At 48.8% G+C, this 24729-nt stretch overlaps 1 protein-coding gene across 1 annotated transcript in view; it reads left to right on the top strand.

Annotated features, from left to right (window-relative positions):
* LOC144932346 (netrin-1-like) overlaps positions 1–24729 on the top strand; it is a 97339-nt gene that overhangs the window by 30014 nt on the left and 42596 nt on the right. The window contains exons 3-4 of the mRNA XM_078856286.1: positions 23742–23858; positions 23965–24153. Of these exons, the coding sequence (XP_078712412.1) occupies positions 23742–23858; positions 23965–24153 (306 nt within the window). The remainder of the gene's footprint in view (positions 1–23741; positions 23859–23964; positions 24154–24729) is intronic.

Here is a 24729-nt window from a genome sequence, read left to right as displayed (position 1 = left end):
GATGTCGAGTCCGAGCGTGGCCGATGCAGAGCTTGCCCCCTGAGCACGGCAGTTACCGCACTCCGGCAACTCGTCGCCGCAGACCGGAACAACCATTGCATTCAGCAAATTCTGATCGATGTTTATACATAAACTTCACGCTGAAATTGAAAGACAAGAACACAGGGAAAGTTAATGCAATGTAACACATATATTCGGGGCCCATTGATCCAAAATATATCTTTTTTACTGTAAATAATTAATAAATGAGAAATAACTCGTGGGTATCTTGTGGGTGTACTTAAGAAAATAAGAGGCAGCTCATTCTCTTCTCTCAGTCCTCCTGAAATTGGCACTAAAACAAAAACATAAATTTTTTATGGCATAATATATATTGTGACAAATTTTTTTAAATCAGATTTAAAGAACATTCTAACATTAATAGCCCAAATGTAACGGTTGTTTTTTGACATGTTTGGCCAACTGCGTTATTAACAAGTGTTCATACATGTGGGAGGAAAACGCAGTACCGGGAGAAATACTACACATTCCAGGGGGAGGTGGGCTAACACTCAATCCCCGTACAGATGGAAACGGATGGAAATTAACTCACTTGCTGCGCTGCCACATATTGGCAAACCAGGAGATGTTCACGCGTAGGGAGTCAGCTTTATGACTTTCCGTGTGATCCACCAACACCTCGCTGCCCCCACGGTGCTGGGCCACAGGCCACGTACATCGCAGCTGCAGGGGCCCGGCTCCATGGCTTCGTGAGAAATGACGCTCGCGAGCAGCACGAAGCGCTCCTCATTTGGCCACTTAACGACGTTCGTAGACACGAGCGGACGCGCCGTGGGCGATTGGGTTTCGAGTTTGTACCGCCGCGGTGCGCTTCTCAGTCGCGCTCTTGCGATGTTCCGGGAAAATTGAAACGTTTACATCGGCAAACCACACGCGGTGTTAATTGATGAAATCAAATAAATTAAATCAAATTAACACACGAAAGTATTTTTAAAAAATTTTAACAATGCCAAGCCACTGAAATAAAATGAAAGTAGTGTATAGTTGAACATACCCTCGTGTGTCCTGTTATTCTAGAAACACACGTGTTATAGTCCGTTTCATTATTATGGCTTTCTTGTAATGATGATCATCATCAGCGTAGCCAATTCACCGCTTGCTGTATGCTGCCTGCCACCTTAACTATACGTCCAACACCTGCACATGAACCGATCCAATTGCTCCGTCTCCACGGGAGGCGTGCTTCCGGACGCCTTCCGTTCCTTGGCTGCCACTCCGCTGTTATTCTTGACAATCGTCCATCGTCCCTTCTAGCCGTGACTCCTCCTGCCTAAGCCCCACTCGCTTCTCCTAACGGGTTGGATGATGTCGTGTGTTCTCTAGAGCGAATGCCCTTTAATTAATTACCCAAGAGAGTATCCCTGAGTCCAAGACTTTTGGCGTGGGTGTTTGGCTTCGTGTGGGAGGAAACGCGAGCACCCGGAGAAAACTCGCGCACACGTGGGGACAACACTTACAACTATGCCGAGGTGGATTCGTTCCACATACACTATGGATACACTGTGGAGCGAATCCATCGATCTTCTTCTGTACAAGAACTCACTGCTGCACCGTCGCTTCATGGCCAGCTCACAACCCCGCACCTATTGCACCTGGATATCACTCGTGGTCACCAGTCCAAGTAGTAACCAGCCTCAACTTTGCTTAGCGTCTAAGATAGGCCATGGAAGGGCATATTCGGGGTGATTTAGTCAGTCTGGTTATTAAAACAAATCTATTTAAATTTTGGTCTGTTAATGCAATTTATATATATAAGCACAGTATTGCCACCCCCACACAGCTATCGCCCCTCAATGCTTGGAAGTTTGTGTGAATTATGATGGATCGTGACTGCTCTTACCGTGGCTCGGTGCCACGCGCTATGATTTGTCCCACATGCCCTGTCAAGTTGCTTAAAATGTACGTTGAGAGCGCAGTCGAACGCAGCGACGACCTTTTAAGTGAGCTGATTTTAAGTGATTTAAAAAAAGTATTTTCCCCGATGAAGAGAAATGAGTAAAGCGTGGACTTTTATTTTTTAATGAAATCGTGTCCATCAGGGCGTTCCCGCAGCTGCACTGCCTCCCGTGCCAGCGCGTTGTAACGGGGAGGGAGGAGCTAGACCACCCGCGTGCGTGTGGACACGTGTAATTAATTAGCTTCATAGTCATCACACGTGAAGCACACCGGGCGTGGTAATTCAGTGTCGCGTACCGAAGGCTTGGTGGATTTTGCACTTTCCATAACGCGCGCAAGACGAGCGGTTGTGGCCTACCGCTTTGGACATGTTTCATCTCATCCTCGTGGCTTTAAAGTTTTGCATCGGGGCACATTACGTGCGATGGTACATGGGTCGGACTCAAGGACACTGACAAAGTCGATGGAACAAATGCTAAAGAGTACACAAAGCAGCGTGGAGAGATGCCTGCTGGGAGGTCCAGGGCGATGGGAGAACAAACCCAACCTAGAAAAATCACTCGCTGAGCAAGAGCGGCTGCTGGGCTGGGCAAGTCGCGTCACCCAGGAGGGACCATGGCAGGGTTGCCAACGGAGGGAACGCCCCAAGCAGCAGGCATCCTCTGCGGAGATGGAGCGATGGGATGGACTGTTGAGATAAACTCGTTGTGTAAGAGCAGAGACGGATTCATGCGCCGCGAGACAATATTCTCTGTGGCTGAGATATGTTTGCGTAATTAACTTTTTATTAACATACGGTGGAATTTCACAGACGACCAGCCCGATTCAGAGTGCGACACGTGAGGGCATTGGGGTCGGCGCTCACGAGCCTGCCCAGGCGGGCCGCCCATTCATCCACCCCCCGCATTCTGTCTCCCTTGCTGTCTCCAATGACCAGGGACCGTCCCCCCTCGCACTCTCCACGGCTTTTGTGTTTCTCTCGGCATTGATGTGGCCGGTCCCAGTCGCTCTCCCTCGCCGACTCGGTAGCTCGGTGACGCGCTCACACACCGCGCAATGATGGACATCGTGAAAGGCTCGGAATGCGACCCTTAATTAATTGGAGACAAAGGGTTGTATGCAGGCCTGTGTGCTTGCGTGTGTGTGTCTGTGTGTGCGTGTTTTGTGTGGGCAAAGTGTAAGCGGTGTGGCTGCAGCTGAAGGCCCTCGGGCTGGCGAGACCGCGGGTCGTTAGTGTCGCGCCATCGCGCTTATGTTGATGAACACGCATCTCGCGTGGCAGTGCGCAGCAGGTGCCCAGGAGGTGTCATCGCCCCTCCGTTAGCACGCAGGGACTTCTCGTTGCAGCGCTCTGCGTATTCTTTAGGTCTTTCGGTCAAGTCACGTCGATATGTTCAAAGAAAATAACAAAAGAATAACAAATGTTATTTCCTTTGAATCTATCTACGTCACTTTACCGAAAAACCCAACGGACATGAATTGCTGCAGTCACGAAAGCTTCAAGTCTAGATTTAGCGCTCTTCGTCTTTGAGGAAAAACATCGCCGCACACGTTTCCTAAACTTCCCAAACGTGCACGGCGGTGATGTAGCGCCTCTCGGGAGCCGATTGCGACGTTCCGTGCGCGCACCCTCCACGAGGCTCTTTGGCGGGGCGTGTGGCTCGCAATCCGGAGCGTGCGAGTTAAAAACCTGGTTGGGACGGCATTAACTCGCAACAGCATCCCCCTCCCTCCCCCTGGGGTCGGTAAAATAGGTACTGCACCTTCTTGCATGCCATAGGAATGTGGAATTTCCAACACTGCCTCCAGGGGTTGCAAGCTGGAGACGAGAGCGCCACGTCAATGCTCACGTGACGTCTGGCATGAAACTGGTTTCATGTAAGCTGTGCGTTACGGGGCACGATAACGATGGGGATTGCTTTAGAGCCCAGACCTGTCAGCGTGACGTTAAGGCGCTCGGCAACAAGTAAATCCACGTAATCTGATTTGCTCCGAGGAGGTAACGCACAGCGCGAGCCTTCACGGCCGCGTCGCTGCCGCCTTTCCCCGGCTTAGCACTGCCACTGTCCGCACTGCTCGCCTTTGCCAGGTGCATCCAAGCACTACTCGCATGGTTTTGATGAAACATTAAACCCATGCGACGTTCCCTGTTAGATCGAAAGAGGTTTCGTGAGGTGTCAAAAGTCAGAGTGATTTCCTGTTCAAAATCTGATTTTGCAGCCCCTGATGCAATGATGGAAATTCCACGTTCCTATGGTGGGGGTGAGTCTCCCCATAGGGCAACCACTGTTGACTCCCCCATAATGGGTGGCTGATTGTATTGATCACGGCAGGATAATGAGCTTGTGATGAATGAGGGTTTGAGCAGATATATCTGAGTTTCCAAATGGGGGGCACATTTAAACAGCATTTGTCCCTAGAAGCCTACCACTGGGCCTCGGTTGAATTCAAACTGCTGGACTCTCGAGGCTCCTTTCCTAGCTCGAGTCTCCTTCCTAATCAGGGAGGGCCCTGGGAAGCCCGGCCTCGGGACAATGGAGGTGATAATCCCGCGCGGGGCGGTCTCACACCGGGGGGGTGGGGCTCGCTCGACTCAGGGCGCGTGGAGGCAGGGGGTGCTCATTGCATCAGCAGACACTGAGGGATGAACAATGCCCATTCCACAGTCCGCTCTTGGACTGTACCTATAACACCCATACATGCATTTTTATACTTGTGCAGCCAACTGTGCTTCCTACTCGAAAGCCAAAGTGATGTCCTGCGGTTCAATGAGCACTGAGATGGCGCTCGACTACTGTTTACAGTCGACAGCCAGTGCTGGAAAATCCAGATTCCTATGGCAGGGGTGAGTCAATACCGAGAAAAACCGCTGTCAACTTCTGTTCCTATTCCTGTTTAATTCTCGTTAGGCCCCAAGGTATTAATTACAATCTCTAATTCTTATTAACTCTGTCTCTCTGGCCTCTCAATTTATGAAGGGCCATTGCCCGAAACGTCGTCTATTATATATTTTGTCTTTTAAGGCCTCAGTATTTCTTGACGAATGTGTTGAGTTTATCCTCTTCCTTGCAGACGTTCCTATTCCTATGCTACGACAGAGGGGAAGCGGCAGTGAGCACGTGCCGCAGCTTGAATAGCTTGCGTAGCAGCACCTGCAACATTTACATCTCGACCAGTGTATGTTATGTTGAACTTCTTTCGCACCGTACGTAGCCAACCGTGCTAATCAGTGTTTGGAGCCCGGTCGAAGATTCGCACTGAGAGCCTCAGAACGTCGTGACGGTCCCTGTGCCCTTGCCTGGAAAGTGGGGTTGATGTGTGGCTGGTGAGCCACATTTGCCAGGTAGCCCACTGAGCTATGTAGCTCTTTTTCAGAAGCGACTTGGTCACGAATGATAGCTCAAGTGGGCGTATCATCACGTGGGAATTTATAGCAGCCAAATTACTCTCAACGCACGTTTCTAAATGTGGAGAGTAAACGCCAGAGGACCCCGAGAAAAATCCACGCGACCATTTGGAGAACACGCAAACTCCAACTATACAGCAGGCGTCAGGGTGGGGCACGAACCTACGACCTCCTTGTACAGCAGGCGAGGTAGTTAACATCTCGCCACCGTGGCGCCCGAGATCGCTGTTCCCTCCAACAGCTGCGCTGCGTTTTGTGGGCGAACGCGTTAAGCGGAGGCGCCTCTTCTGCCAGGAGCTAACCGCGACCAAGAGGCGGCCCCATCCGGCCGCTCGTAAACGGCACTGGCACCGTCACTGCTCGGCTATGGCTGTGGCCGAGAGCATTGAGGCGTTGCTAACGTTTTGAGACACGGCTGCGGGTTCACAGGAACGCGTTTTTGATACATCTGTTTTTTATCACAGGCTTTTATCATATCTTATTTTCTGCACTGACTCAGCTCATCATTGTTCCGGGCAGGCGGTAAAATGAATACCACTTTGTGTGTTCACCATAGGAATGTGTATAACTGTGCATGGCATCATCTTCTTGGTTCTTTCGGTAAAGTCACGCAGAATGGAAATAATAAAATAATAAAAATAAAACATAATACAATCATTCTCACGACGTTTCGGCCACAACGCAAGCAGCCGTCATCAGGTGGAGAACAGGTCTGTCGAGGAGACAGACTCTGTCTCCTCGACAGACCAAGAACCAAGAAGATGAATCCCTGCAGTCACGAAAGCTTTAAATCGAAATTTGTGCATGGCATCGTTAAGTGCACCTGGCTATTAAAACAATATAATCACGGGATTTAGCTGGCTAGCGGGCCGCAATGAGATTATCCAACAAAAACCCACAATCGTCGTCAAATGTGCTCACTTTCACCATCAATAGCCTGGAGTTTTAGGCAGTGGCCCTTATCTTGAGCGGACGGAGAGATTGACCGGTAGTTTGAGATGGAACTTTACTCTGTAGGGACCCTAAGGAAACGGGGAAACTCTGCCCTTCTAGAATACACAGATGAACAACAAATCAAGCAAAGCAGTAATGATGTATGAAACAATTAATAATAGCCAATAAAGCGACAAAGATATCGACAATGAATCAGTCGTCGTTAAACGTAGCAGAGAGCCTACCTCAAGCGAGACGGCAAATATAGCGGCACTCAAGAGGAGCGACTCACGCCTCTGCTTGGATACAAAGGGCAAATACCACGCTGAGAAAATACAAGCCGCTCATAGATTTGAAAAGTGCGCAAATGAAACAAACCCTGTGTCTATATTTTAATGAAGTGCACTGCTATTGAATACGCGTGGTTGTATTCGAGGTTGAGGTGGTTGTTTCCGTAATTCTGTTTCACTCGGCACAAATATCTTTTTTACAGAGTTGCTAAGCACAGATGAGTGGTAACACGTTTCTTAAATTGAGCAAGGTTATAAGAGCTTAGAAAAGAGGTGATGGGAAGCATTTCTTTCATAACGGGGCGGTGCAGGGAAGAAGCAGAAAGAAACGTGAGGTGAGCTGCAGTGCGGTGAGTGAGTGAGTGGGTTAGTGGGTGGGTGTGTTGTTGTGAGCTACAGTGCAGTGGTTGAACACACTGTGGATGAGAGATGAAACAACCAGTGTCTGGTAGTCCCGAGTCCTCCTCCACATGGATGGAGGAATCAACGAGTGAAGTTCACGGGAACGGTAACCATGGCAATAGCGATATAAGAGTGATACGGAGGCGACTGGCCACCAGTGAGCGACTGACTGGAGTTAAATCAGCGAGTGCTGGACCATCAATAACCCTGACAGCTCGACGTTGAGTTCTATCGATGTGTGCGAGCGAGAGAGATAGGCAGTGCGGCGGTGCTGAGCGGGCGGTGTGGTCCGCGCGTAGTTAATGAGTTGATTCACCTTTTGCGAGCCATTCACCCAGGGACTGCTCCATGCCTTATCACCCGGAGAGCTATCATCCTGCCCGCCTCACTCGCTGCATCGTTGACTGCAAACAGGCGACAGTGCAAACATCCCCCAGCATTTGTTCTCCGCTCCGTGTGTCCTGGTATGGGTATGGGGGATGGGAGGAGATAACGCCTCGAATCGCCAAGGCTCCTGTGAAGCGAGGCGCACACACAGGATCGCACGCGCGTGTGCGTGGAGCGGTGGCGCAGTGGTTAGCACGTAGCGCTGCGAACACGGCGACCCGAGTCCGATCGCCGCTCACGGCAAACACCCGACGAATATTTGAACCGGTGTTGAGCCTCCTCTCGGTCGACTCGGCATTAAACGAGTAGCTGGTGCTGTGTGTCGACTTGAGAATTCAAGAAAAAAAGACGACCAGACGTGGTGCTGGCCATCCATCCCCTCGTGTGCTGTTCCAGCCTTAATAGGTGCTCGCAAACAACAATTTCCCCAACAGTTTGTTGGGGTCATGCGGGGGAAGTGGTGCTTCGGGTTGCCGTAGCTAAAGCCGATGCTCCATGCATCTATTGAACTGCTGGTGCGGCTCAGCTCGCTTGGGACAGTGGATTATCTGCTGATCCTGCTAAAAGTCAAATGAGCAATTTCCTGCTCAAACGAGCATTAAGTATGCTCATCTTTCGTTTACAGCCCTGAGCAATTTCACATTCCTATCGTGGAGGTGAATATGTCCACAGGATGACCGCTGTTGATCTTTACTCTTTGGTTCTTTCGGTAATGTCACGTAGGTATAAATAAAACAAAATAAATCACGACGTTTCGAATGCAACACAAGCCGTCTTCAGATGAAAATCGCGATAGTCGCGGTGTCTGCTGCGAGCAGCAGCTACTTGTTTTCTGGACTTTAGGAGGAATAATGGGCTGAGTGAACTCCAAAATAGGATTTGAAATCGCAACCTTCAGATTGCAAACCACTCGCTCTACAAATCAGTGGTGAGGCTCTTCCTCCGTTTCTTTGAGTGTCACTCTCTGGTGCTATTTAATCTCCCGAGAGAATGTTTGTTTACGTGTCGCGCGTTGGCGTGGTGCATCTTGTCAGAACTGCATGCGGCACGGGGCCACTAAGTGAGTTTACGTGACGGATGCAATTACAGCAGAGCGGGTTCCGACAAACAGGGCAGCTTCCCCGAGCGAGCGCGCGAGCACACACCACGAGCTATTACATATTCGTCCGGCAGATGTTTTTTTGAGAAAGTTGAAATGAGGACTGGGGATTTGTGACAACCTCGACGGAGGCCGAAGAGGAACGAGTTTCGCTGGTTTCACGTTGTTGTTGTGTTGTTGTTGTTATGGTAGCCAGGTACCCAGGACAAATGTTGAAGTGACTCCGCGTTCGAAAACTAATCGATAGCACGTGCACGCGCGCGCACACATGTGCGCACACACGCACCCCGTAACCATGACCGTGGGACAAAACGTCAAAGCAGCGGAATGCCCTCTCATGAATGAATACGTGACGCGTTCACTTAAATTCGCCATGCCCTGTGGACAGTGGATTAATGAAAACGATCTATGGGTTCCTGATAAATTATAACGAGTGTTTGTCCACGCTGACCCAGCCAGGTGGCTCAGCGGCAGAGCACGTGGGAGAACGGGCGATTGTAAAATCTCGTTGGGGGTTGACTAAGCCCATCATTCCTCTGGGATACATAAAATAGTACCATTTTGTGGGGAAGCTAACATCAGTTGTCCTGTTGATAGACTCGCACCTGCCATACAAATGTGGGATTTTCACCGCTGGCTCTGTCTGTCGGGCTGTACACAGAGCTGGAGTTGAGACACATGCTTCAATGCTTATGTGGGCAAGAAATCGCCGTTGATCACGAGCGTAAGAATATACTTTAATGGATGGTAATCCACGGCTTGTCTCAAGCTGAGGACAGACCGTGGGACGTCGGTGTCTGAGATTCGCCGCGGACTCCCTTACCGCGTCCCATGGAGAGTCACCGCAAGCCGCGTGTGGTGGCGAGGCCGACGCGTCGTGGCGGCCATCGATCAACCCCCTTCTGGGTGCAGCGATAGGGACGCTCGCAACTCCATGTTCACGGTGTGACGCCATCAAGGCATATTTATAACGTACTGATATGAGGATGTCTTTTTTTTGATCTGTTGAATAACACAAATTTGTATAAGTAAATCAGTAAACTTAAAAAAGGAACTCAAATTAATTATCACGTACAAACATAATGATATTTTCCTACGATAGGATTACTAACTACTCGCAGGGATCAGAACAAGCGTGGAGCATTTAAAGCGTCCCAAGTGGTCAGCAAATTGTGAAGGGTTGCCACCTGTCCAGCCCATGACAGTCCTGGAGTTGGGATCTGTCTCCGGGTGACAGGAATGTATTCGTACCCAGACCTCGTACTGGTTTTAGTGTTCCACTTTATTAGTGCAATCGGTGCAATTTTGATAATAGACCTAAGCTGAATAAGAAGCGTGTCTGGGATTGATCCAAAGTGGAAAAGAGAACCCCTAAAACACAGAGAGGAATGCTCAAAACCGCGCCTTGGTCATAACAGCCACAGCAGCAGCAGCAGCAGCCTTGTTACCGAAACGTGTGTTTGTAATGGTGTTTCTCAGCGCGTAACTGCGTAATCCTCTCCGGATATTGACCCCAACGAGGGAAGGGTCCTCGGGAACCGGGAAACTTGAATGGGGGCTTTGAGAAGTCTAATTTATTAAACAAGCACATGTACGAGTTTGGCAAAGCGCACGAATGAGCACTGGGCAGAGGTAGCTGCAGGGCATGGGGGTGGCTGGGCCATGTGGCTGGGAGGGAGGCTGGGGGTGGTTCTGGGGAGAGGGTGGCCGTGGTCAAGGCGAGCCGCGAGCCGGGATCGCTTTAGCACGGGCTGCTGGTGTCGTCTCCCGGCCGGTCGCGCGGGGGGGGGGGGGGGGGGGAGCTGCGGGGAATCTGAGCGTGGGTGACAGCCGCCGAGGCGCGTGCGATGTTGTTTCCGTGCACAGGCGGGGGCCATGAAACGTGGAAAACGACTCTGAGGTGTTTGGGGGGGGGGGGGTATCGAACGGACAGCGTAGCCCGATTCGACGCTGTCCGTCTGCGTCGCTCTCCCTCCCGTCCCGTTCTTCGCGCAACCCCGCCGTTGTCGAGACGTTTGCCTACGTTCGCCGTAATAAAGGTCGCGACCTGGACTGTAATAAAGATCACGGCCTTCAATGAACGCGTCGCTTGGAGAGAGGGCCGACGAGGCGCCGTGTTTGATTTGTTCAAAGGAAGGCGAGCGCGACTCCAGAGCCGAGTTCCTCCTCCGTCACTTTCACGTCAAACCAAACAGCAGCGGCAACAGCAGCAGCTGGTCACACACGGTGGGCGAGGTGCAGAGCGGGGCGCTCGTAACGCGCGCCCCGCTCTGTAATTGTCGCGTCATCGCCCGCTGTTGTTTGTCTTCGATAGCTCGTGATGCCTCTTACGGGGTGAAGCGGCGGTGCGGTGGGTGGGCGCGCTACTCTGTGCGCGGAGCTCGACTCCTGGCCACGACGAATATCAGTGGCGAAGAGGGATATCTGAACGCGTGGTCACATGACCACTTCACCAGCCCGCACTCACTAGCACGGTTACATATGGTCAGACAACCCACATGACCGACATGGCATGGGGTAGCCTCCTTCAACCAGCGGTGGATTGATGTACCTCTCGCAACAGGAATAGGCACATCAGTCAGCAAGTCACACGTTTTTGTGTTCTATTGAGTTCGTGGTTTCTTGCTCAAATCAGCACTGAGGTAGTGCTCATCTGCTGTTTACAGTCCGGAGACAGTAGTAGACATTCCACATTTATATGCCAATGGCGAGTCTCTTCATAGGGCAAACACTGTTGATCTTTACTGTTGATCTTCCCCACAAAGTGGTACCTATTTGATCGACGCCGGAGGGATGATGGGCCTATTGCAAGCTTGAGGCTCCACGGCTGGCCCACCTGTCGGGGCGACGCGGGGTCGTGATATCACAGAGAACTCAGGCGCGCGTGTGTAGTGTCGTTGTACGTGGACACAGAGAGAGCGAGAGAGATCTAAAACACACGCACGCGCTGCGTCGAAATTTCTCTTCCATTCCGCGGCCTCTGACGCGTGGCTTCTGCGGGGCTTTGCCGCTCCTCCTGCGCGGCGGTGGAGTTTGGAGGCTAAACGCTGGGGTCGGCTCTCCGGGCGCCACCCGCGGGCGCTGGGGTCGTAACGGCCTCAACGAGTCTGCCCCCCCCCCTCCCAGTGCTCAAATGTTTACCTTTGCCGCAACCAGCTGGTCAAACACGCTCTCACGGCAGATTCCATCGCCGGCTTATTTCACTCTGAGCCTGCGCAATGTTTAATTTAACGACTTTGCCGCCCTTCCCTCGGAGTTTCAAGGCGGCGTTCTCCGGTCGTCTTTTGTTGACTTTCATTTTTATAATTTGCTGTTGACTCAAAGTCACGCAGACACCGTCCGATGCAGGTGGCAAAGGTTCGGCTGAACGCATCGCACACACACACAGGCGTAGTGTTTATGTTTTCAAATGAGATGTTGTGTATTGTGTGTACGGTATAGTAAAATGATTACAACATAATTCAACATAGTCAACCATCATTGATGAGGTTTCTCAAACCCTGCCGTCTCTGCTCCCCCAGGAGTACTGTACACATGGGTTCACTCCAGTTTATCGGTCGGCAGGCCGCGTGTGGTGGGGTAAAGTGCGGGTCCGCCCACCTCTTCCAACACGTGTGGCCAACGTGTTGGAGGAGTCGATCAAATGCCCTCCTCTAGAGCTCGCTCGAGTGGAGGCCCTTCCACCTGCATTGGCGCGGGAAAGCAGTCGCAGGGCAGCACCTGCACCCTGCGTTACTTCACGACGTGAGAGCAAAATCCCCCTTCCGATGATGGGCGACGAGGAGCGCGCGCCGCGTGGGTCTCGTCTCGCTCGACGCGGCACCTCCGCGGAGGAGCAGGTGGGCACGGACAGGAAGTTGGTGTCGCATAAATCAACCGCAAGTCAATCGCCCGTGAAAGAATGCGCGGACCCGCAGCCAGCCCCCCACCCCACCCCCCACCCGCAAGCCGCACGGCTCACGCGACGCGCGGCGCATCAACTCGCGTCGTCGTTTATAACAGCCGCCAGATTTGCTCAACAATCCTCATAATTTGGCCGCAAATCAGTTGTCCCGAGGCCGTTTCTGGCCCGTTCTGGCCCGTAATAAGGGCTGTGAGAGTTGATCTTGCGTTTGTGTGCGGGTTTTGTCGTTGCTGTAGCATTCCCAACATCGTGATCGGACAATAGCGATGTCGGTTACGCCGACGTGTTGGGGCGATCTTTGATTACCTCCGTAAGCCACACTCGTTCTTGGGATTCTGGAAAATAAATCGTCGAATCTCGCAAATCCGCGGGTGTCCTGCAAGAATGCATTTTGGTTTTAAATAAGATGTGACATCCGGAGATTTACACGTTTGAACCGATCCCATGTTTTTTAAATGCGAGAGGAGCCCCCGTGTCGCACGTCTCGTCTCCCGTGCGGCGAGGCGCCGTGATCTGCAGTGGGATGCGCAAATTATCCGCGGCAGGTGTGTCCGGCAGAGGAAATTGGAGTGTGATTGCACGCGATGGCGGTGGGATGGACGGGCGATCTGAATACAATGATTCCCCAATCACCTCCTTGGGTGCATCTGCCGTGGATAATGCTCGGAGCTTGTGCCGGCTCACGGCGTGGTGCCCCGCGAGAGGAGAGCAGAGCCGCGTAGCCAAGCGTAGCACGCACGGATGCCGTCTGCTGTGAAACCGCTGCCAGTCATCGTTAGCCAACAAAATGTAGAAAGATGGAGTTGCTCGATGTCGGCCACCTTGACTGGGAATCGAACTCCGTCTCTCGGAATTTTTCAAGCGATTTTACTCAATTCTTCGCGAAAGTTTCTGCGATTATAATCGCAGAAATTATCAGACCGCGTCACTGAACACGATCACTCGGTTATCTCCTCAAATGCGTTTGGCAAGAGTTTGAAAAAGGAGTCAAAGGCATTTCCTGCTCTGTGAGCATTGGGGGCTGCTCTCCTATTTACAGCCCTGAGCCAGTGGTGGAAATTCCACATCCCTATGGCACAAGTGAATTTCTCCATTGAACAACCGCTATAGTGACTTCTCCATAAAGTGGTACTCATGTTATCTACCCATGGGGAGGTATGCTGATGGACTGAGTTAACTCCCAAACAGGATTTACGAGCCGCTCACTCTACCACTCAGCCGCCGTATGTGGCTAATGTAACCGTTACCAACTGTATAATCACGGTCCAGGAAGCTCGCTTGTAAACCATGAGTCTTTTTAGCCTTGTCATCGCCTACTGGCTGGAGTGCAACATGTAGGTTACCCTAATGCACGTGTTTGCTGGTAGCGTGTTCACTGCAGCAAGACGAGTCGAGCCAAAAGTATGATCTTCTCACCTTAGCAACAACCAACGTTTGCTAAACAAAGCGGCGGTGTTAAAATCCAAACGTAGCACGAAAAAACATTTATTTGAAAAAAAATTGGCTGCCATTTGAGTCCCGAAAAAAATGAATAAATAAAAAAAACTCTTTAGAAAATAAATATTTTCTTAACACTTTAAAAATAAGCACGCATATGTTTACGTAGTGATTATACTATTAACATGCTTAACAGTTACAGGCTGTGGTCTGTGTTTTTATGAAATCAAAGTTACATCAATAACACGTGGGCATTCGAACGATGACCGCATAACTTTCCAAATATCAAGTCTGAAACCTGGCCTCATGGCTTGCTCTGCACCATCACTTTACGTGTTTGTCTTTGTGTGTGTTTGTCTCTCGAGTCTTCCTAACTCTGCTTCCATCCACTCGCTCCTCATGGTAACGATCCCACCCTTTGTATAACGTCACGGTGAATTCTAGCGCCTCAAGTGGATGAAACCCGCGATACGAAAGGAAATACGTAGCACGCGATACCTTGCACACATCGTTCATTACGAGATGAAAATCAACCGACGAATCGGTGGATTGTCACAACCCCACGAACTGCAATGCTGAGTGATGCTTTTCAGTTACACATCCTGTAATTACCATGAAATCATAAAACCACATCTGCTGATAGTATCAAGTGCACAGCCTCAGTTGAACTCAAGAACCTCACTGCCACAGCTTCGTACAAAAGAGTTATCCCTGTCATTAGCGCGAGTCCAAATATTTCAAATGTAATTCTTCTTATTTATTTCATATATTTTTTGGCGACTGAAAAAAAAAACACTTCGAGCATGCCCCAATTTTTTTTTCCCGTGGATGTTTGTCATCCCGGTTGCAAGCGACCAAGTCCCCATGTTGAAATGACGACAATTCCATTCAAAGGGGACATCCCCAATCAGCCGACCCAATCGGCGCTTGAGGCCTTCGAACGCCACCCCCATGCGTGCGTGGTGGGTTGGGAGGCCTCGAGAATGGAAGCCGCCGCTGCTGCCACCGCTGGGGTAACCCCTCGTCCCCGCACCTCTTTTCCCTCTGCCCCGAAACCTCCGTCCCCTCCTCCACCTGCAGCGCGAGTGGCACAGCTGATGCCCGGCTCGTGGGGGATTGAAACTCGTGGGTCGTTACTTGAGCCGGGCCCTGTAATTGTCGCTCGTTAGCGGCGTGAACTTAAAGAGCGCTGTGGGGATTGCCCCCGTGAGTGGGAATAGCTGCGAACGCGACTCGTCACGTGAGCTGGCCCCAGGAGCAGTGAGTGTGAGACTGTGTCTTGTATGGCACTCCCCTGGCCATGGTTAAGAATATCGATCTAGAGTCGCTCAAAAAATATAAATAGGGCATTTTCATTTTATTATGTTTTATTTTTATTATTTTATTACTTCCCTTCTACGTGACTTTACCGAAAGAACCAAGAAGATGAATCCCTGCAGTCACGAAAGCTTTAAATCGAAAAATAAATAGGGCAGTTTGGATTTATGAAAGTATTGCGATTGCAAAGTTTAAGCTTGTCCTAATTAAGTATTTACAAAGTTGCTGAGCACAGGCCTAAAGGCCAAAACATTAAGCGGTCTGCAACAAACAGCACTATAGAAGTTGTAACATATAACAGTTGTAATAGATAAAAGTGGTAACATTGCTGGAATTGAGCCAGGTTATGATTGTAAGAGCTTAGGTGAAGAAACGATGGAATGAATTCCAGAGTGGAGCGATGAGAGGGAAGAAGCAGAATGAGAAGTGAGGTGACCTGCAGTGGAGTGAGTGGCATGATAGTGGATTATCACGGTTCCTTACGTACGGTGCGAAAGAAGTTCAACATACATACACACATCTACGAGTGAAGTTATTTGGCATGCACGATTAACGTTAATCCAGTTTTGCCCTGACCTGACTTGAAATGCAAACTCATTGCAATATGGCTTCTAATGAGCTTGGATAAAATGTGTATTTTATATAATGCAATTTATATTAAAAAACACATAAGAGGGATTAATAATGTAGCAGGACACACTGTGCTTTACTCGTAAGCAATTAGTACAGATCTCACCCGCATGGAAAACGGATTGACATGTTTAAACAAAATAAAACCAAAATGGTTTTCAGTGGCTTGTCACTATTCCACACACAAGGCAATTGACGCGAGCGCGCGTGTTTTGCTGAGCGCGCTTGAAGTGAGCTCTGTCATCGCTCGGCTAATTCGCCATGATTGTGGCCATCGGCCAGAACCGGTCCCTCATGGCCAACCACGCTTTGATTTCCCCTCCGCGGCCCGACCCCCGACCGCGCGCCCGGAGCGCGGCGCAGGCTCCTATTCCGGACCGGTTCGCTCAGCTGCCTCGTTATTATTTGTCTCGCAAAGCGGTCTGGCCCAGCACCATGAGCAGGGGAGGCTTCCTGCAATATGTTTACGATGAATTCGTGACGTCGCCGTGATGTTTGCTTCCCACAATCAGGCAAACAAGTTCGTTTTAGGCAGGCGTTTCGTGTTGGCCGTAGGGAAACCTGGCAGCCGTCGTTGAGCAATGTCTGAATGAAGGGGCTCGAGTGCTTAGCATGGGGACCTTCCTCGGACCTTTCCTGGCTACTTGTCAATTGTGTTCATGGTACAAAAAACACCAGCGGAAGCCCTTCGAGGCCACACGAAGCTCACAGTCACTACGGTACGACGTGGGTTCACATCCACGTCTCGAATAACTTACAACTCGGTGAGCTTGGGCAGGTTGCTAGGAGGGATGGGCGCCGATGGTCGAGTCTAGTGGTGGAGTGGCAGTCAAAGGATGGGAAGACGCCCGAGAGGGGTGACCGCCGCAGAGATGGAGCAATGAAATGAGTTCCTGTGTGGGAGCCAGATGAATTGTTGCATTGCAAGACGAGGGACGGTGGACGGCTTGTGGAGGCCTTCATCCAGCAGTGGACAGATCAAGGTTGATGACGATAACGTTTAAAGCAAGTGCATTTCAAAATGTTTAACGAAGCATTTGGCTGGTAGTGGCCACTGCCTGGTCAAAGGAACCTAAATCGATGGACTTGATCGATTCATGCGATCAATATACACTCACTGATCGTGTCCTCAGACTGGGATATTCGGCAGAAGGCGACCGTAGCTCTCTCTGCTTGTGCCATGGCTTCGACACAAACCCCTCTCCTGGGCACCATTTCAAAAGAGCTGTGTTTTAATCGGCCCCACATATGTAAACACACATTAGATGGTTTGTGTTTACTCTCTGTGGAATTCCAGTTATAAATAGCAAGTCTACCGCAAAAACATTATTTATAGTCACAATCCTAACAAAAAGTAAACAGAGTAAGCATTTGGCCACCGTTTGAGATGTATATTGCAGATAAAATGCATAATCGTCCAATTTAATTTCAATTGCTCCGATAGCCTCTGCATTGGTAGGCGTTGCAGCCAGTTTCCATCATCATGATCAGCCATGATCAATCCACTGCTGGATGAATGCCATTAACCTGCGTGTGTTCTCCAATACATGTGTTTCTCTTCTTGTATTGCAATGTCATTCCACTCCTGCATCTCTCCATGCTGCTTTGCTCACATTTTAGCTTATGTTCTATATATTTTTTTGTTCACTACCACATATCTAAACCAGGATTCATAGCAGGTAATACACACATTTGCATTTGCTAAGACATTGTGTCGGAAATTATGTCTTGATCCCATTCTCTACCACATCCGTAAAAAAAACCTTCCCAATGAACAGACGAAAGTCTGTAGAGAACAGCTGTCACGGTTCACCCCACTGGGGATCCAATTAGCTTCCTCGATTCCACTCAATACGCGTGCTCAATTTTTTGTGTCTAAAGTGCCACTTGCAGTGTGCCTCTTAAATGTTCTGTATTCTCTGATCTGCCTTGTTTCGTTCACCAGCCTCACGGTGCAATATAATATATTTAAATATAATTTGCATGAACAATACATTATTTATGGTAATAAAAACGGTGTTAAGATGTTCCTAACACCAAATAGATTACTATTACAAGGCATCAAGTCTACATTTACCACGCATATTTGTAGCAAAACATTCAAACAAACGTGCTCTACGCATTTTTTGTCGATTTAAAGTTTTCGTGACTGCAGGGATTCATATTCTTGGTTCTTTCGGTAAAGTCACGTAGGTTCTCACACCTGATGATGATTGCTTGTATTACAATCGAAACGTCGTGAGAATATTAGTGTTTTATTTTTATTATTTTATTCTTTCCCTTCTACGTGACTTTACCGAAAGAACCAAGAGTATAATACATGCATTGTCTTTGAAACTGATTGGCCTACAACAGAGACAGCCTTCTCCGTGGTCGTGTCTCACCAGTGGCAGAGCCGAGAACGCCAAAAGCCATCACAAGAATGTAATGAATAGCTCGGGTTGATTCTAGATTTGAAGCTTTCGTGACTACAAGGATTCATACTCTTAGTTATTTCGGTAAAGTCACGTAGGTAAAAAATTAAATCAAAATTAATAAAAATAAAAAACAAAAACAATAAAATCACGACGTTTCGGAGGCAACACAAGCTTCCGTCTTCAGGTGAAACTGTCACAGCAGTTTAATCTATCAGACGTGTTTGTCACTGATGCTGGCAAAGCGGTGCAATGCATGATTCACTGTTGACTCTTCGATGCGCAATGTAGTGCGAGCCTCATAAGTGTAAGAACAGGTTGGAGTCCGTGTTCTGACAGGGCCCAGTGTGCGCTGGGCGTGACGAGTGTGCGCCTGGTGAGGCAGAGATCCTTGAGCCAGGGTCACACGTGACATTTAAAAAAAGAATTCGCCCCCCCCGCCCCCCGAATGCATTCCAGTGGCGGTCTTTGCATCATCTCATGGGATGGAGAACCCATTCGGAAATCCCACAGAATGGCCGTGGAAGGGGTTTCTGGCAGGAATTCTGCTGTTGCTTTTGTGTCCATCACAATGGAGGGGGGCGCACACTCCCACACACTCTGCTCTGAGGCTGTTTGTTGAATGACACCATATTTGTAATTCTCAGTACTGGAATTTAGTCAAATTAAGTAAAACATACGATTAACAAAATATGTCTCTTTCACATGTCCGGAAGGTGAAAGATAGCATTATTTCCTACACAAGCCATCAGCCACACGGCCTTCGAGGAGTACATCACTTCGGCAGCATTGATTGAAGACAAGTGAACTATTGACTGGTTTCGACACACAGTTTCTCATCAGCAGGTTTTCTTGAATCGACGAACGGCCGATCTTATAGGCAAGGACATTCCCTTCATGATAAATATATGACAGGAAACGTTTCACAGCACATAGACCAGAATATTTAATTACATTTAACGAATGCAAACAGAGCGTAAGTGATATATATATACGGAGCACACGCCACTGTGTTCTTAAATGATTAACTAATCTGTATGCTTAATTATGGCTGCATGCGTAATTAGGGCTGCCTGCATAATAAATGTCATTCCATTGCCATGCTGGTTCTTCCTTGAACTCGTTGCTTTTAACATAATACGGCAACTATGACGTTTAATTCGGGCTGACGTTATCGAGTTACGGAATTGTATGCCACAGGCTAATTGTGCATATATTTATGAACAGAGTATTCAGTCATTATTCCATGAGAATTGTCTCGGCGAGTCGTGATATTAATGGTGTATGTGTGTGAGAGGTGGTATGTTTGAAATGGTAAACTTACGAACCCTTTCGATACAAATAGGGAGTCTAAGAATGCGGCATAATATGTGAACTGAGCAGACAAAAACCCCTCGGCGTGTTTGTCCACACCCACTCACACTCGTGCTCGTGAGTGGATCATGAAACGGCAAGGCCGTTTTGATGCCCAGCCCCAAATAACACGTGTTGGCTGTTTGACCATACCTCACCATGCTCGCGTGTATGGGGGTCGGTGACGGGGGCAGCCATTGTAGCTACCAAGGATACCCCCCCCCCTCGTTCCCCCTTATGTTAGCTATGGACAGGAATCAAACTCGGGGGACAGATTTTAATTACTATACTCTTTGGTTCTTTCGTTAAAGTCACGTAGATAGAAAATTAATAGATCACGACGTTTCGATCGCAACACAAGCAACCGTCATCAGGTGAAACAAACACAGCAGGAGAACTGCTACGTCATGATCTATTAATTTCCTACCTACGTGACTTTACCGAAAGAATCAAAGTGTATGGATTCCTGCAGTCACGAAAGCTTCAACTCTTTTAATTACTGTTGAGCTTTTTTGTCAACCAACTGTTGGATGAAGGCCTACCCAGGCTGCGTCGAACAATGGGGGATGGTTGTGACCATACTTTACCACATTGCTCAGTGCGGTTTGGTGCAGTGGGGGGGGGGGGGCTCGAGAGCGGTGCGCGGATCGCTCACCAGCCATGCTCGCCGTGGCCAGGAGTCGAGGGCGGGTGTCTGGGTTTCTCGTGCAGTGGCAGATCTTCTCAATGGAGTTCGTCAGTCAACAAGCGGTCGCGCTCTCTCAATCATTATTTACAAAGTACGGTGGGAACCAATATACATGCAGTGTATACACATTCATTCAATGGTCGTATCGTTAAATATGTATACGTATTACAAGTGGTTGAAATGTAACTTTTCACAACACAATACAAAACGTGTTGTGTTGTGAGAAGTGCCGTCATAGAGTGCCAGCGTTTACCAACTCGATTCCCATGGCAGTGCATCATCACCCTGATCGTGAGTGGGCCGTGCGCAACTAAACACAGCAGCGCAGCGTTGTTTCAGGTCGGGCCCGGCACGGTTATTCCATTGGCTGTGAAATATCTTGGCAGAGCTGAGAGCCTTATGAGATCAAAGAAAAGCAGTGTCCTTGCTGTAGGCGTAGAGAAGTAATACATAGCAAATTGCATTCATTTATTCATAGCCATCTTCCAAAATAAATAGAGCTGCTTTGAAGTCGCGTTTGTATGCAGCGTACGTGCTATCAATAATTTTAAAAACACATCCACAGTGAGTAGGACTACGGCGATTGGTTTCAACGTTTGCCAGGCCTGACAGGTTCTACATTTTACATAGAAGCTGCAGCTCACTTCAAAATTATACAAACGTAGTGTTGACTAAATATACAAACATAATCTTTGTCATACATCTCTATGCACACTTCGTCTTTGGTTCCGTTCTCTTTGTCAACAAAACATTGATAAGGTTTACTTTTCAGTCCCGGATCCTGTTTGTCTCAATATCACCACAGGCGTTGCAAATACACTGAGCATTTGACAAATCATTTCCAAGTCATTTCGGCACTTGCAGTTTGCACGATTTTTCATAATTTACGTTCTGAGTTTGTAAATCGTGACCTCAGCTGCGGTCGTGTTATTTCTCAAGCCGGTTTTGTTCGTTTCATTATTTCAGGATTTGTGGCCCTTAACACGCTAAAATGGCTGGTCGGTAAAGAACGCTTTCGAATCACCTGTGTAGCTGCTGATTATGTCAGAGAAATAAATGAACCACGTTTACAATTTGTGTTTTCATCATTTTGTGAAATTATTGGAAAATTATCGTGAAAATTAATTCCACTTTATTCTTACCCTCAATTAAAATGTCTCTCGGTCGTTCCAGGATACTTTAATCGAATATTTAATTCTTGTTCCGACGTGCCAGAATGTTGACAAAGCTTTCGAAATTATTTTTTTCTTCATTATGAATCTGCTCGGTCAATGATGAAACTAGAATTTAAATCAACCTACTGCTGTCGCTAACCGTTGAGACTAGGGGTCGGCACGGTTTGGCTCAAACCACCAAACCGCGGTTTGAACCGAACCAAATCGGTTTGGTTTGGCTCTGTTTGAACTGGTTCGGTTTGGTTTGGGGCTACGAAAACCGACTCGGTTTGGCTCGGACAGGGTGGAACCGGCTCAAACTAGTTTGGTTCAAGCCAACTTAAGAGGTTTGGTTTAGCTTAGTTTGGTTTGGTTTTGGTTTGGTTTGGTTCAGTCGTCGCTGGTTTGGTTTGGATTGCTCAATTTGAAACCAGTTTGAGTCGGTTCAAACCGTGCCGACCCCTAGTTGAGACGCACAGTCGGCCAGCCCGATTAGCACGGTTAATTTCATACGGTGCTAAATAACTTCAATATTGGTACATCCGGCACATACATTCTATAATTATCGTAGAGGCCACCGCCTCGCGAGATGGAATTTCAAGTGGCGCTGCACAGCGAACGACATCTGCGGATCTTTTAGCTCTTGGTTTGTCGAGTAAAAATATCGTCTGCTTAACTCTGTCGAGATGGACATCTCGATTGTGAAGGACAGATACGATGAGGCGTATTGTCTGATTATTCATTTTGTTTGTTATGTTCTCCATAAATGCCCATATAATAATTTTGTCTCATAAACATTCGAGGTAAAACCCCGGAGATTGATTTACAAACTAAAACAAATTTCAAACACAATAACGCCACGGAGCACTCGCGAAACGCTCATGGCTCTGGTTTATTAATTGTTTGGCAATTTAAACTTTGCGGTAAACAATAAAGGAACTAATCTTAAACACACAAACAACCGTTAAATAGCACAACAGTTGGAAGTGTAAGGACACAGACGGTGAAATTTTCCGAAGGAAAATACGTTTTGTGGAAACGTGTCTGAAGGCCCCGGGGTAACGAGGCTCCCAGACATCAGAAGACGCAGCTCAGCCGTCGCGTGATTTGCATTAATAAATCGTAAGGGTAATTAACGGGATGACTGAAGCCCGAGGTCTGCTTCGTATCTTCAGAATGAGCCCCAATTTAAAATGAACATTGCATGTTAAGGGCCTCGGGGAGGCTAAACGAGCTCCTTGAAAGTCCTCGCGCACGCGGCCCCGCGGAGCGAGCGAGCGCTGCCGCGGCGCAACGCTCGCCACAAAGGCAGCCGATTGTCGGCGATGTTGAACGTCGCTTATAATGGCAACAACAACGGTAAACGTGGTCAGAAGCAACAACATTAAAATCTCTATGGGACCGTGCATCACGTGCTTAACTAAGAGTATGTTACTAAAAGTAATAATATTGTACAAAAACTCCCCAGTTTTATAATATATATGTATATGGGCACTCTCAATTCCTTTGTATTATACAGAAGCAGTAAAAATATAATGATGATGGAAGTCATTTACAGGCCTTTGTCAATTCATGCTAGATGAAAGATTCCTCCTCATGCCATGTCGGTCATAGCAGCTGTTTGACCATACTTCCCCTCGCTGGTCAGTGCGGGTTTACGAATGATGGGGCTGTCCAGTACCAGTGAAGATTTTACTCGCGTCAAAAAAATAATCAGCTCGCTGTCAGTGACACATCAACAAATACACGTCTATGTGCTTAATGAGTTACAGATACTAGGCCTAGAGATTCCAGACATGGTGCACACGAGTCGATGCGAGACCTTCCGTCGTGGTCGAGCCGCTCTGCTCCTCCCCTGGCTGTTGCCGTGGCGTCGACCTCCTCCTCCCCATCCGCTCCTCCCTTCCCCTGCTCGTTGGGAATCTCAGCGCTTCCCACTTGGCCTCGACCCTGTCGAGAGCCACGCACGACACGTTTAGGAGTCGGAGAAACGGAATGGTCCCTGCCTTTTTGTCATCTACCGGATGTAGATTGTCTTGCCTGACAATAGTTGTGCTTGTCCACGGTCCGCGTTGTAAAAATATAACCATAATTTATACACAATTTTTGGTGATGCCACATTAGCAGTCGTGCACAAGTAACAAAAAAAAACCCAAACACATTCGTCAATAATACCGCAACCTTGAGAGGAAACCACTTTATGACGTAGTCGACGTTTTGGGGCATTAGCCTTCACACGCTGCCCATGATCATATTATGGGGAAGGGTCATTACCCAAAACGTCACCTGCTATTTGTTGTGTACCTTTGTAAGGCCACGGTGTTATTGGGGAATGTTTTGCGTTTCCATAATTACCCACTTCACACTGCAGCCGTCCGTGCCCAGGCCACGTTTGTGACCCAGCGGCCGCAGCGCGTCTCCCGCTGTGGGAGCCCCAGCGAGTGCCGCTTTTACACCAGAGAGCTTTACAGCACATTGGAATCCTCCGGTATAAATACATCTTCTGATTCTGATACCCACGATGTTCGCGCTTGCCCATCGCGCAGCAGCAGCGCTGATCATGTCTCCCCCCCCCCCCCATCGTGTCACCGCAGCGTGCAACTGCAATCTGCACGCACGCAAGTGCCGCTTCAACATGGAGCTGTACAAGCTGTCGGGCCGCAAGAGCGGCGGCATCTGCCTCAACTGCCGGCACAACACGGCCGGGCGGCACTGCCACTACTGCAAGGAGGGCTTCTACCGCGACCTCGGCAAGCACATCAGCGACCGCAAGGCCTGCAAGCGTGAGTTTAAACAGTGCCGGATTAAGCTAGTGCGGGGCATGTAGCATATGTTATAAAGGAGCCCTAAATAAAAAAAAACACTTAAATATTAAAACACATACATTTTTAACTCGCACAGTAAAGTAATTGTATTTTTTCGTTTGCCATAGAGACAGATAATACGGAAAATCGCTAACCTTAAACACCCAGTCGTTCATGGAAGTTGAAGGCAGTATAGTACTCTAGTAATAGAGCAAGTGCAGAATCACTGAACCGGAATTTGATAGCTTGAAAGCATTTAGCGCGGGGCCCTTGATAGTGCGGGGCCCGTAGCTAATACACATGTATCTACTTTTGCTACTGGGATAATCCGGGACTGCGTGAGTAGCGCCACACCCAGCGCCGAATCCCTCCCTCGTCGCCTGCGGTTGATGCTCGTGATTATCGCCTCATGGTTCGGTTCATGGCGAGTTGCTTTGGTGTCCTGTGGAGTGGTTGCGTGCACGTGGACCTATGTCTAAGAGAGGGTCCCTGCAGAGGCCAGAATGCCTTCACTCACCCGACGCGTACGAAAGGTAACGCCCATAATCGAGGTTT

Source organism: Lampetra fluviatilis, chromosome 5, assembly GCF_964198595.1.
Source record: "Lampetra fluviatilis chromosome 5, kcLamFluv1.1, whole genome shotgun sequence".
NCBI classification, from domain to species: Eukaryota; Metazoa; Chordata; class Hyperoartia; order Petromyzontiformes; family Petromyzontidae; genus Lampetra; species Lampetra fluviatilis.
The sequence above is the reverse complement of the archived record's forward strand: the minus strand, read 5'-3'. Positions and strand labels throughout refer to the sequence as shown.